The following is a 14,396-nucleotide window of genomic DNA, read 5'->3' as shown; positions in this document are numbered from 1 at the left end:
CTCTCGTCTGCCCTGGGGGACCTCCCGGCTCGGAGCTCTCCCGCCGACGAGAGGGCGCCCTAGCGTCCCGAAGAGCAGCTCATTTGCATGGATCCCGCCCATTGGCGCCCAGGTAAGCCTCTGCCACGCCCCCTGCGCTCCCGGGCGAGAGGCTGCCCGTCCGCCCTGCCGGCTTGGGACTGGGCTCGTCTCTGGGGAGATGCGCGTCCCTCTCCAGGACGTGTGAAAGGGGGCCGTGGCAGGGAGAGAAAGCGCAGCGTGGGAAGGGAGGGCAAAGCCGGCGTCGGGAGGGGGTCGCGCTCCGTCCGCATGAGGGCCGAGCGGGGCGAGCAGCGCTGCTGGGGGGCTTCCCCTGGGGGCGCCTGGTTGGCCCTTGGGAGAGCAGGAGGCCCGACCCGAAGGACCCTCCTGGGCACCAAGTCTGTTCCTAAGCTGGACAGCACCGAAGGGTCCTTGGGAGGCTCCGGAGACTCCATGCGCCCCTTTGCATGCAGCCCCCGACTGCCCAGGAAACCTCTGTGTTCCAGAGCATGAGCAGAGCTTCAGGAGAATCTCCAGCTGTGCCAGCAGGAAAGTCAAAGACCACAAGGGCCCTCCAGAGCCAGGATCGGACAGCCTTGCCAAGCAAAGCAGCTGGACTTCTGCCTGCACCAGCTGGACTTGCAGGCCAGGGCTAGGAATCTCGGGATGCCCAGACCTCCTGGTATCACAGACGGCTGCTTCACCCATTCTTGGATTGCCATCCTTTTGCCCAGCAGAGAACCCCAATTCCAATGGGATCTGCCACATGCATAGAGACCACAATGCTTTGGGATCGCCTTGTGGTTGTTAGAACAATGCCAGGGGTGTGGGGTGTGTGCTTGGTGTTGCTGAAGGCCCCCAAGAGCCAAATGCCTGACAGCCTGAAACACCAAATCTGAAGCCACCTCTGCCAATTCAGGCAGACTTCCCACTTGGCAGCGGCATGGGCAATGCGTTGACCATGGGTGATCTGGTATGCTGTAGAGAAGGAGTCCTGGAGATTGGCATGACAATAGCCTCTTCCAGGGAAAATGCCTTCCTGGTCAGGGAGTCTAAGTTGAAGATGCTGTCCCAAGAATCCAGCTCACAAGCTGATACGGCTTGCCTGGTCCATCCAGATCTTGTCAGTGCAAGACAAGTCAGCAACCTCCTCCATGTCCCCAACAGCAGCTGTTCGACTGGCATTTAACAGCAGTACTTCAATGCTCACGGGTACGTTCATGTGGCAATGAGGTCTCCTTTAAAATGGAGAGAAGCTAAGGGGGGGCGGGACTGTATTACAGGTCTGCCCACCAAATCATCATGGCCAGGGCTGGCATTTGGAGTACCTTCTTCCCTTCCCTGATTATCCCTTCTGATATTACCGGTAAATATGCCTAATGGGTATATTGTATCTGCTATAATGGAGCAATATAACAAAGACAGCACTATAGAACAGCAAGCACTGGGCTAGATTAGAATGAAAGAAAGTGACTGTGCTGTGCTGCCCCACTCTGGCCCCAACACTATCTTCACCAGGGGATAGTCCACTGCTCAGCTCTCATCTGGTCACCCTCTTTCCTCTTTCCAGGGGGTTCACAATTGGTATCCAGGTTCTCAGGTAAAAAAAATGCCCAGAGGTTGGAAGAAACGTCTAGAGTTGGAAGGAATGCCAAGGATCATTTAATCCAGGCTTCTCCAACCTAAGGCCCGGGGGCCGGATGTGGCCTGCGAGGCTTTTTTATGCGGCCCCTGGCACCACCTGCTGCCGCGTGCTCTTAACGGTGCGGCTCCCCACTTCCGGGTCACTGGAGCGTCGGAAATAGCTTGTGCGCATGCACAAACGTCATTTCCGGTTCACTTCTGGGTCGGAGGAGGCCCATGTGCATGCACACAAGCTATTTCTGCTGTTCCGGTGACCCGGAAGTGTGCTGGAAATCGTGTGTGCACACGTGCTCCGGCCCACAGCGCAATTGGCGCTGGCGGCACCGGCCCTCCGCAACGTAAGTTTGGGGACCCCTGATTTAATCCCACCCCCTGCAATGCAGGAATCTCAATTAAAGCAGCCATGACAGATGGCCGTCCAATCTCTGCTTTAAAACCTCCAAGGAAGGAAAGTCCACCAGCTTCTGAGGGAGTTTGTTCCACTGTCAAACAGCTATCAGAAAGTTATTCCTGATGTTGAGTTGGAATCTCCTTTCTTGTAACTTGAAGCCATTAGTTTGACTCCTACCCTCTGGACCAAGAGAAAACACACTTGTTCCATCTTCCGTGTGACAACCCTTTAGATATTTGAAGGTGGGTATCATTTCTCCCAGTCTCCTTTTCTGCAGGCTAAACATATCCAATTCCCTTAACCATTTCTCATACGGCTTGGTTTCCAGACCCTTGACTATCTTGGTTGCCCTCATCTGCACACATTCCAGGTTGTCAATATCCTCCTTAAATTATAGCACCCAGAACCAGACACAAGACTTCAGGTGTGGTCTGAGCAAGGCAGAAGAGAGCAGCGCTTCCCTCAATCGGGATACTACTGTTGATGCAGCCTAGAATCTTTTTGTTTTTTGCTGATGCTGCATCATATTGTTGACTCATGCTAAGCTTGTGGTCTGCTAAGACCCTAGAGCCTTTTCACATGTACTACTGGCAACCCAGGTGTCCCCCATTTTATATTTGTGCAGCTGGTTATTTTTGCCTATCTGTAGAACCTTACATGTGTCCCAGTGACCAAAGTAACACAGATATTTGGGTCCCCTTAGGCAGCCTCCAGAAGAGTAGAACTTCCAGTGAGATATATTATAATGTGACCCCCAACACCCTCCCACAGAGCTGGCTGCCCTGCTTGAAGGTGGAACCTGGAGTCCATTGATGCCTCCGCACCATCTGAACAGGCTGTGATAGATCAGTCCAAATCTAGTAGTTTAAAAGTTTTATTCAGCTATAGGTGTAACAGGATTAATAGAGTAACATTTGTTGTTGTTTAGTCATGTCCGACTCTTCATGACGCCATGGACCATAGCACGCCAGGCACTCCTGTCTTGCACTGCCTCCCGCAGTTTGGTCAAACTCATGTTCGTAGCTTCGAGAACACTGTCCAACCATCTCATCCTCTGTCGTCCCCTTCTCCTAGTGCCCTCCATCTTTCCCAACATCAGGGTATTTTCCAAGGATTCTTCTCTTCTCATGAGGTGGCCAAAGTATTGTAACATACACAAAAGAATAAAGCATTCGGAGTGTCTCCTGTGTCTAAACCCAGGTACTTTATTACTGTAATTATTAATTTAGAGCAGGCACGTCCAACAGGTAGATCATGATCTACTGGTAGATCACTGAACGTCTGTGGTAGATCACTGGTAGATCCCTGGCTCCCCCCAAACTTTAGCTCCCGTAAAAAAAAACCTCAACAAAGTTTGCCCTGCACCGCCCCAAAATGTGGCTTTACTCCTCCCTAAAAGGTCAACAACTTTGACCTGAACCAAAAAAACCAGGGCTTTCCTTCATAGAAAAAGTTCAACAACCTTGACCTGAACCCCCCAAAAGGGGGTAGATCACTGCCAGTTTTTAACCCTATGAGTAGATCGCAGTCTCTTGGGAGTTGGCCACCCCTGATTTAGAGCATTTGAAGAGCAGGTTACAAATGCTCCCAGAGCAGCTTACATAAAACCACAGAAGGCTTACAACTGAAGAAAAACACAACACACAAAGGGACAAGCAGGAAAGAGGAAAATCAGAACTTGGGCACCAATTTGTATTGGCCAGTGGCACAGTTCAGAGGCAGTAAGTGCCTAATGGCACTGGACCACCAGCCAAGCGGATGCAAGGAGCCTTGTGTTTCCCATCTCGCCCATGAAGACTGTTGGATGGAATGGCTGCCCCCCAAGTGACAATGGAGGAAGAAGAGGTGGTCCTGTCACAGCAGATGGATGGAGTGATCTCTGGCACCTCTCCTATGCTCCCCTAGTTATCCCACACTGTTCCACCACACTCTCCTGTACTTCCCAGCTCCTTCCTCCAGCTTCTTTTCCTTTCTGCTCCACCTTTGCCTTCCCCCCTATCTTCTTCCAATTTAGGGTGTGTCTTGGTGATTGGCTCCTGGCTCTTTGCTTCCCAGTGGTGACTCACCCGGTTCCTTGCCTTGCTGTTCCAGACCAGATAATGAAATCTAATCTTTTGATGCAGTCCCACATCTTCCACCCAGAGATTCCTCATTGAGAACTGTCCTCGTGAAAACCTCTGCATTCATCAGCTTCCTGTGTAAAACTCTCGCTTCATTCCCTCCTGTTCTGCCCCAGGAGAACTCTATCCAGGAGTTTGTGCTAGGCTGTGATACATCAGAGTGAACATGCACATGGGTCACACAGATCCCATGTTTTCCATGTGGGCTTTTGTTCACATTTGTTGACATGAACACTTTTACTTCAACTCCTCAATGTTTCCCAGCACGCTAGTAGGTTGTGCTCGCCTGGAGGCTATTGTCCCCTCCCTCAGGACTTCCCACACTCCCTGAGTGCCAGAAATCTGAGGTCCATTGCGGGCATACATGGAGGTATTTGTTTGCCTTTGTACATGGCCAATTTCTTTTTAAAAATAGATGTGAGTTTTCTGACAGAACAGTGTGTTGAACATATTTTCTGTAAAAAGTGTGGGTTCCAGCCCACCCTCCCTGAGCTTTGCTGAGAGGGCATTTGACTACCAGCGCTGGCAGCCATTTAAAAAACTTTATTTTGGAAATACAAAGTTTTCCAATATGCACAAAACAGTAGACTATTTTTTTAAGTGTTTGTCATGACTGCTGCCACCAGCAACTCACCTAAATCATCTCACCAACAGAAAGAGGGGGTGTATGGACAAATGGCACCTAGCAAACAAGCACATCCCAGGGGTAAGAATACATGCCCACACAATGCACTTCAATATGCTCACCATTTGGTAACATTTGTTATTTTCCCCACCTTACTGCAGTATCTATGGATCAGGAAAATCTCAATTAAATGACAGTTGGATGCAAGTACCACCAAGGCAAAAGACATGCATGTGTGGGATGCATCATATCCACTTAAAGCTGCTGGATGTATAAAGCCTTCATCATAGACCAATAAACTTAAAATAGTAGAGTTGGAAAAGACCCACAATTGTAATTCAACTCCCTGGAATGCTGGAATCACAGCTGAAGAATCCCTGATAGATGGCCACCCAACCTCTGTTGAAAACTCTTCAATGAAGGAGAGACCACCACCTGCCAAGGGAGTCCATTCCACTGCTCTCACTGTTAGATGTTTAGTGGGACTCTTCGATTGGTTTGAGTCTTATGATGAGGAGCATCAGGAAAAGCTTGCTTGTATGATTCTATGTCCCCTACCAAGGGTACTAAAGGAGCTTGCAGATGCAATCTTAGAGCCTCTGTCTAAAATATTTGAGAATTCTTGGAGAATAGGTGAGAATAGGTGAGGTCCCTGCAAATGTTGTCCAGGAGCCAGGTAACTAACGCCTGGTGAGGTTGACATCGATACCAGAAAAGCTCCTAGAACAGATAATTCAACGGTCAGTCTGTGAGCACTTAGGAAAGGATGCTGTGATTACTAAGACCCAGCGTGGGTTTCTCAAATGTAAGTGGTGCCAGATAAATCTCATTTCTTTTTTAAAAAATTGAGTTACAAGCTTGGTGGATCAGGGGGATGCTGTGGATATAGTGTATATTTATTTCAGTAAGTTTTTTGACAAAAGCCACCATGGTATTCTTGAGGAGAAGCTGGTAAAGTGGGGGTTGGATAATTTAACTTTTAGGTAGATTTATAGCTAGTTATCTGACAACCCCAAGATTGTTCTTTAATGACCTTAACAGATTTGAGAGCTGGGTCCAAGCTAGCAAAATGAATTTCAATAGGGACAAATATATGGTTCTGCATAAAATGGGGGACACCAGGCTTACCAGTAATGCATGTGAATAGGATCTAGGGATCTTAGTAGACCAAAAGCTTAACAGGGAACCAGGCAGAGGGCCTTCTCAGTAGTGGCGCCCACCCTGTGGAACGCCCTCCCATCAGATGTCAAGGAACAAACCACTATCTGACTTTTAGAAGACACCTGAAGGCAGCCCTGTTTAGCGAAGTTTTTCATATTTGATGTTGCTTTAATAATAATAATAATAATAATAATAATAATAATAATAATAATAATTTGGGAGCTGCCAGATGGGCGGGGTAGAAATAAACTATGATGATGATGAGTCAACCGTGAGATGCAGGAGCAAGAAAAGGTAATGCTATTAAGTCAAAGACGACTATGGGGCTGCGGTGCTCATCTCGCTTCAGGCCGAGAGAGCTGGTCATAGCTGCCAAGTTATCCCTTTTTTACAGGGATTTTCCCTTATGCTGAATAGGCTTCCTCGCGAGAAAAGCGAAAACTTGGCAGCTATGGAGCTGGTATTTGTCCATAGGCAGCTTTCCTCCTGCTCCGGAGGGTAGGACTGGTACCAATGACTTCGTGTACAGGAAAGGAGATTCCAACTAAACAGCAGGAAGAAATTTCTGATAGTAAGAGCTGATCAACAGTGATCAACTCCTTTCTCGGGAGTTTTTAACCATCTGTCATGGATGCTTTAGTTGAATTTCCTGCATTGCAGGGGGTGAAGTAAATGATCCTTGGGAACCCTTCCAACTATGATTCAATGATTTTAATTTTGAGTGCCCTTAGTTTTCCCTACAATTTACCAGTAAGAGATTTATCAGCTACTATGTATGTGACTATGAAGCTCCTCTACTTGGCTCCACAGGTGAATGCATGAAATATATGGGATATGTCAGGCACATGTCAGGCACATCCAACTCCCAAGAGACTGCAGTCTACTCACAGTAAAAAAAAAACCTGGCAGTGATCTACCCATTGTCATTGGAGGATGGATCACCAATTAATGAAACAAAATACTAATAGTAAACAATTCTTCACATTCCTTAACAACAGAAAAGCAGGGACTCGATTTTGTTCCTAAGCCTCACTATAATGCTTTTCACACCAAGGTAAGGGTAAAGGACCCCTGACCATTAGGTCCAGTCGTGACCGACTCTGGGGTTGCGCACTCATCTCGCATTATTGGCCGAGGGAGCCGGCGTATAGCTTCCAGGTCATGTGGCCAGCATGACAAAGCCACTTCTGGCGAACCAGAGCAGCACACGGAAACGCTGTTTACCTTCCCGCTGTAGCGGTTCCTATTTATCTACTTGCATTTTTTACGTGCTTTCGAACTGCTAGGTTGGCAGGAGACTATAATGCTTTAATGCTTTTCACTATAATGCTTTTTACACCAGGGTAGATTTATATAAATTGTGTGTAATATTAAGTTACGTGACATGTTTGGTATCAGAGATCAACAGCCACAGCAATTTAGACCTAAATCATCTTTTATCCTGCCTAGTTTTAATCCTTCCATAACTTTGTTTCATTAATTGGTGATCTGTGATTTGGTTAAACTTGAAAAGAGTTTATCTTATCCTAGGACCCAGGACAATTTAACCAATTCCCAACATGCCTGCCTTAATGACTTATCCAATGATACTAACATTATCATAAATCCAGCTGATAAAGGAAGGGGGAATTGTTATCATGAATAGACTTTGAAACAGTACAGTATAGTGTCATAAAAATATTGTCAGTATATTATTAGCCAACATGTTTCTTGCTGTTGTTCAGAGTGGTGCAGAGGAAGGCCATGATCATCTACAGGAGACTGGCATGGCTTGCATTACTGAGACGTAGGTGAGTGAGCTGGGAGGGCTTGACCATACCCAGCTGTGACCATATGGGTACTTGGTGCAGCATAAGGCTAGATGGGGGAGGGTTGAAGGGTTTGTGTGTGTAGCTATTGTGCATAAAGCATCATCTCCTTTACCTAAAAACCACTCTTGATTTTGGACAGCTTCAGAGGATCTCCGCCTGGCATTGGTCCAAAGAGGCAGATTGGGAATGCTGATGGTCTGTTGACCACCTTGTTGCCCAGCAGCTTCTCTGATGGAGCTGGCCAAGGTAATATATGGGGTACTAGGATGTTAGTTCTGGGTGACTTCAAAATTCTTACGTTGGCTCCCACTAGGCCAGCTGATGGGCTCCATGACAACCATGCAACTCTCTCAAGTGGCCATTGGTCAGGCAGAGCATCTCCTTGATGTAGTCTTTGCCCAAAGTGATATGTGAAGTGGACAAAGAATGGGCTGGGGTGAAATGCACTCCCTTTTCATGGTTGGACCATTGCCCAATAAAGCTTGGAATGGCAGTGGCAACTCCTGGCTGTAAGGTTGGTGGGCCTGTTTAGATGGCCTGCCCTCAGAGGCTAATGGAACTGAAATGTTTTTGAAAGCTCTGGGGATTTTCTAGTGGATAAAGCTTGGTTTCCAAGAGGGGGAAACCAAGATAGAACTTGTGAAAGTAACGATGGAAATGTGGAAAGATCTTCAAAGTCACACCAAGTTGGTGGGTGAATTATCAACAGAAATAAAGGCCCTTGCAAGCAAAACAAGTAATTTGGAAAAAAATGGTGCAAACCCTTCAAGATGCAATGCAAATGAATAAATAAAGAGGAAAATAAAGAAATGAGGGAACAGGAACAGATGCAGGAAGAAGTTGCGATGGCCAGAGCAACTCAGGAATTGATGGTGGATAATTTAGGTCTAATTGAATTAAGACAAAAAGAGAATAAGATGCTTTTGAGATTTAGATCCATCCCTCACCAACCAGATGGATTAATAAGGAATAAAATAATTGAGGCGCTTGCAAAGATGCAAAAACAGGATCTGGATAAAGCTATTGATCGTTTAAAAGGTAAAGGGACCCCTGACCGTTAAGTCCAGTCGCGGACGACTCTGGGGTTGCGGCACTCATCTCGCTCTATAGGCTGAGGGAGCCGGTGTTTTCCGCAGATAGCTTCTGGGTTGCTTCTGGCAAACCAGAGCAGCACACAGAAACACCGTGTATTTAGGGTTAAATCTCCATATGCCCAAAAGAAAAAAACTTCCAGGTGACTGGTTCTCTTTAACTCCAGAAGTATCAAACATAAAGTGCTCCAGACATGAGAAAGATCTCAAAATAGATGATGAAAGAATTATACAGTAATTTTAAAATAAATCCCAATTTTTTTATGGAGGCCCTTAAAAAGAAAATTATCTTCTTTAGATGGGAATTCCCTGTAGTGAGAATTTATGCCCCTAATGATTAAAAAACAGATTTTTAAAAAAAGATTAAAAGAGAAATTGTTTGATTTGGGAGATAGTAAAATAATAATGATGGGTGACTTTAATGGGGTTGTTTCCCTCGATCTAGACAGAAAATTTGGAAAATAGATTCAAAAGAAGGGAAACGCTGGCAGCATTAAGATAAATTCATCAGAGTAAATGATATTTGATTGATGTAAAAGTGTAAAATTGATTTGCATGATTACAGTACAATATGCAGGAATGTATGATATGTAATATGAACCATGGAAGGCGAAGTAGGGAAGTCATTGTATATTTTAAAGTTTGTATAATGTTTATTTTGAAATGTAGAAAAATGGAAAGTCAATAAAAACATTTTTTTTAAAAAAAGAAAGATAACAGAATGCTTGCACACCCTTTTACACAAGAGCAAGAGAATCAAACACAAGATCTTAAGCACAGTAGAAAGGCCTTGATATTATCAGAGTGGCAAGGAGTCTGCCTGAAGCTCTTCAGAAATGCCAAGAATGCCCAAATCTCCTTTTATGCCTTCATTATTACACAAAAGATTAATTTTATGCTACCGGTAAATCTAGGAATATAAGATCTCCCTTCCCAAAATGATAATGGATTGTTTCAATGGACATCCTGTTTTCAGTGACTTTTTGTAGCCACACGGCTACTTGAAACTGGTTTGTTTCCTGCTGTGCAGGAGCTGAAATCCAGGCCCTTGGGAAGACCGAACTGGATGGATAACTTACAGCACAAAGGTATCCATGTCTACCCAGAAGGAAGTGTCCTACCGGTAGTGTTAATAGGGCTTACTCCAAGGTAAGAGGGAACAGGATTACAAAATTAAATAATAATTTTAGCACAAACTATTATTAATAAAATAAGCTTTCTGCAACATTAAAAATACTGTTAGTTATCTCAATAATTTTCATGGGGCAAAGCAATGGAAAGTGGGGGCAGCTTAATTTTTTTAACTGAGCAATTAGGAAAAATGCTTTTCTGTTTCATCTGTAAAAGTAAAATCTAGCTCCCTGCTTTTCTCCTGCTCTCCTCTACTTATATGGGGTTGTTCTGCAACACTTTAGAGACAGGCTGTCTCGTTTCAGAATGATCTAGAGCCCCCTTTGGACTGGGCCTGAATTGGCCTGATTTGGTTCAGAATTCATCCAAAGCAGTTGCAAAGTCCTAGGGAAAATGTCAGCATATAACTAATAGCAATGTTTAATAATTAATCTTAAGGGGTGAGGCTTGAAAAAGGTGTCTATTTGTCTAACTAGGAATTATTTTAGTTACAGGTAGGTAGCCGTGTTGGTCTGACGTAGTCGAAACAAAATAAAAAAATTCCTTCCAGCAGCACCTTAAAGACCAACTAAGTTTTTATTTTGGTATGAGCTTTCGTGTGCATGCACACTTCTTCAGATACCTCTGATACTTCAGATACTTCTTCAGGTATCTGAAGAAGTGTGCATGCACACGAAAGCTCATACCAAAATAAAAACTTAGTTGGTCTTTAAGGTGCTGCTGGAAGGATTTTTTAAAATTTTGTTAGGAATTATTTCTGTCACCAGCAATGCTCAATCGGGTTGTGTGCTTTAAGTATTTTGTCCTTTTCAGGCCTGGATTTTGACAACTAGGACTGCTGCTGTTTCCAGTGGACAACCTTCCAATCTAGGCAGGTCTGGTGAAGCTGTGATGGCTTCACCCAAAACCTTTTGGAGAGTTCTTTGCATGCTTAGAGTTGGCTGGTGTCTTCTTCCTCAGACTGGCTACCTGCACCCAGATGAGTTTTTCCAGTCTCCAGAGGTCATGGCAGGTAAAGTAGACATCTTATGTATGTGGCATGAAAAGGTTTTGTGGTTTTACAAAACCTAGTCTTTGTGATAGCTCCAGTGTGGACAGCGCTTTGTACCTGGTTTCAAAAAGGTATTTGGGAGCGGGGGGGGGGGAGGTCAGTGATGAGTTAAATTCTAGGGCCCCCACCATATGGCTGGTGAGCTGCTTTCCATTTCCTCCATTGTTCCAAACGGGCCACATAAAGGCAGCCTGGTTTATAAAGAGCAACAAGAGCAATTCTGAGTCTGCTGAATTATTGATCTTCTGCACTTGGTTCTGCTTTTAATAAGATTCTTTGCTTGGTTTTATTTGGTGAGTCAAATACTTCAATTATTTTTTGCTTTTCTAATCTTATGTTGCAAGTCACTTGGGGGCCAGGTTTTCTAGCTGACAGGGCTCCAGCTAGTGTACTAACTGTGTTAACCTTTCCCCACTCCTCCTCAGGCAGCGTATTGGACTTAAAGGTTTACCACCCCTGGGAATTCCTCCCCAAGTCTCCTTGCAGGACAGTAGTGTTTCCCTTGATCACATCTGGAGTTGCTTTCTGGGCCATCAAAGCCCTTCAGCACCTGGGCCTCTCGACCAGCTGCATCACCAGCTACACCCTCCTCGTCTCACCCCGCCTCCTCCTCACCATCTTTTCATTCATCCTTGACTACAGTGTTTACCAGCTGGCTCCTCTGTGGGGAGCGGATCCGTGGAACTCACTGGCTCTGCTTGCTGGCTCCTACGTCACACTTGTGTTTTACACGAGGACTTTTGCTAACACTGTTGAAGGACTTCTTTTTGCCTTGCTGCTTCTACTAGTGTCTTCAAAAGCAGCCAGCAAAACCTCGGCCTCAGCCTATCGGTGGCAGAATCCTCTCAATCACAGACTCATTGGGATTATCATAGTTGCTGGCTTTTTTAACAGGCCAACATTTCTGGCATTTGCTCTGGTGCCGCTGTTGCACTGGGTCTGTGCAGGTGCTACATGCCAGCAAAGCATTAGAAGGACAATGTACCATGTTCTCTGTCTTGCCCCAAGTGCTGCCTTCACTGCTGTTTTCTTCATAGCTGCTGACACATGGTATTTCACTTCTTCCCTGTCAGGACTTAGCCTGCATAGCTTTTATGAGGCCAGCCCACTGAGCATCCTCACCAGGCTCCGCCAGAGTGTCGTCGTGACCCCCTTGAACTTCCTCACCTATAACCTCAACCCTGATAACCTTGCGCAACACGGGACTCACCCACATCTTACACATTTTGCAGTTAACGGGGTCCTGCTTTTTGGGATCCTTCATGTAGAAGCTGTTAGCAATGGCATCAAACTCCTGAAAGTGCACATTAGCCAACTTATGTGGTTAAAGACCTTGAGGAGGAGCTCACATTCAGCTCTCACATGCCCAGAAGGCAGACTGGCACTGCTGGCTTTCTATTTTATCCCTCTGGCACTCCTTTCTTTATTCAGTCATCAAGAACCTCGCTTCCTCATCCCTCTCATCTTGCCTCTGGTCCTCTTGGTCACACAGCACAGACAGGCCCAGCAATGGAAATCCATCAACCTTGTGTTCAATCTCTGTGGTGCCCTTTTCTTTGGCTGCTTCCACCAGGGAGGCATAGTCCCTTGCCTCTTCCACTTGGAGCAGCTCACCCATTCCCCAGAGTCCCTGAGCCATCACACACACTACACACTACTCTTTGCTCGGACCTACATGCCTCCCAGGTTTCTGCTTAATGTTAACAAGAGCAACACGCTGGTGGAGCTTGTCGACATGGCTGGGGCAGAGAAAAGCTTCCTTTGTCAGATCCTGGGATCCATAGTGAATGGCCCTGCCTGTGTCAATAGAGAACTGGGCAAGGAAATAACTTGCCAGGTGCTGGTTATCATCCCAGGCACCGTCAGAACCATAATAGAGCAATGTCAGTTACTGGTCACGAAGGAGACAGTAATATTTCCACATCTGACGATGGAAGACCCACCACAAATGTCCTTTCTCCTTAGTGAAAAGTGGAGAAGCCAGTTAGGACTGTATATCCTGTATCTGGAGAGAAATAAAAAGAGCAACTAGCATCAAGGTGAGCGAAGCAAAGAAGCTAAAGAACATTTGGTGCACAAACATGCAGTCCACAACAACCCTAGTTATTCTCAGCCATATATATATATATATATATATATATATATATATATATATATAGTTGTTGTTGTTGTTTGGTCGTTTAGTCGTGTCCGACTCTTCGTGACCCCATGGACCAGAGCACGCCAGACACTCCTGTCTTCCACTGCCTCCCTCATGTTCGTAGCTTCAAGAACACTGTCCAACCATCTTGTCCTCTGTCGTCCCCTTCTCCTTGTGCCCTCCATCTTTCCCAACATCAAGGTCTTTTCCAGAGTCTTCTCTTCTCATGAGGTGGCCAAAGTATTGGAGCCTCAGCTTCAGGATCTGTCCTTCCAGTGAGCACTCGGGGCTGATTTCCTTCAGGATGGATAGGTTTGATCTTCTTGCAGTCCATGGGACTCTCAAGAGTCTCCTCCAGCACCAGAATTCAAAAGCATCAATTCTTCGGCGATCAGCCTTCTTTATGGTCCAGCTTTCACTTCCATACATCACTACTGGGAAAACCATAGCTTTAACTATAGGGACCTTTGTAGGCAAGGTGATGTCTCTGCTTTTTAAGATGCTGTCTAGGTTTGTCATTGCTTTTCTCCCAAGAAGCAGGCGTCTTTTAATTTCGTGACTGCTGTCACCATCTGCAGTGATCAAGGAGCCCAAGAAAGTGAAATCTCTCACTGCCTCCATTTCTTCCCCTTCTATTTGCCAGACCAGTGGCCATGATCTTGGTTTTTTGATGTTGAGCTTCAGACCATATTTTGCGCTCTCCTCCTTCACCCTCATTAAAAGGTTCTTTAATTCCTCCTCACTTTCTGCCATCAAGGTTCCTCACTTCCACTGTGTATTCATAAGGGATTTGATTTAGATTGTGTCTTACTGGCCCAGTGGTTTTTTCCTACTTTCTTCAGTTTAAGCTGGAATTTTGCTATAAGAAGCTGATGATCTGAGCCACAGTCAGCTCCAGGTCTTGTTTTTGCTGACTGTATAGAGCTTCTCCATCTTTGGCTACATTTTGTAGCTCCCATTTGCTGGTAGAAATCTCACAATACACCTTGCCCACCAAACACTGTGCACAACCCAAGCAACCCATTTCCTTTTCTTCAACTTCCAAGTGTCCCAAATGCCATCCATCCTAGTTCCTGCTTCTCAGTTTCCAGCATTTTCTGTTCTTTTCCAGCGAAAAACATAGCCATCTTGTCTCATAGCTGTGTGTCCTAGGGCCTCCATCTGCCTCTGCCTTCTAGGCACCCCAATACGCCACTGACCACAGGCACTT

At 45.7% G+C, this 14,396-nt stretch overlaps 1 protein-coding gene across 4 annotated transcripts; it reads left to right on the top strand.

Annotated features, from left to right (window-relative positions):
• Positions 1-22: 22 nt before the first annotated feature.
• PIGZ (phosphatidylinositol glycan anchor biosynthesis class Z) lies at positions 23-13,154 on the top strand. Of its 4 annotated transcripts, XM_060274231.1 has the most exons (7): positions 23-112; positions 528-1,233; positions 4,963-7,752; positions 7,913-8,019; positions 9,895-10,013; positions 10,809-11,007; positions 11,472-13,154. In XM_060274231.1, exons 6-7 carry the CDS (start codon positions 10,887-10,889, stop codon positions 13,076-13,078), a joined length of 1,728 nt encoding a protein of 575 aa, XP_060130214.1. In that variant the 5' UTR covers positions 23-112; positions 528-1,233; positions 4,963-7,752; positions 7,913-8,019; positions 9,895-10,013; positions 10,809-10,886; the 3' UTR covers positions 13,079-13,154. The 4 variants fall into 4 exon arrangements, with proteins under 4 accessions (XP_060130214.1, XP_034989782.2, XP_034989783.2 ...); XM_035133891.2 differs by lacking the exon at positions 23-112 and having other exon boundaries at positions 298-1,233; positions 7,687-7,752; XM_035133892.2 differs by lacking the exon at positions 23-112 and having other exon boundaries at positions 298-1,233.
• Positions 13,155-14,396: the final 1,242 nt, after the last annotated feature.

Source organism: Zootoca vivipara, chromosome 5 (assembly GCF_963506605.1).
Source record: "Zootoca vivipara chromosome 5, rZooViv1.1, whole genome shotgun sequence".
Taxonomy (NCBI): domain Eukaryota; kingdom Metazoa; phylum Chordata; class Lepidosauria; order Squamata; family Lacertidae; genus Zootoca; species Zootoca vivipara.
Note: the sequence above shows the minus strand (reverse complement) of the source record. Positions and strands in the feature narration are given on the sequence as shown.

What these genes read in the sequence shown, in the direction of transcription:
- PIGZ (XM_060274231.1), top strand. Translation starts at nt 10,887, where the DNA reads ATGGCTTCACCCAAAACCTTTTGGAGAGTTCTTTGCATGCTTAGAGTT. An exon ending in GTCTCCAGAGGTCATGGCAG is followed by an intron (nt 11,008 to 11,471) that starts GTAAAGTAGACA and finishes ACTCCTCCTCAG; the next exon opens with GCAGCGTATTGGACTTAAAG.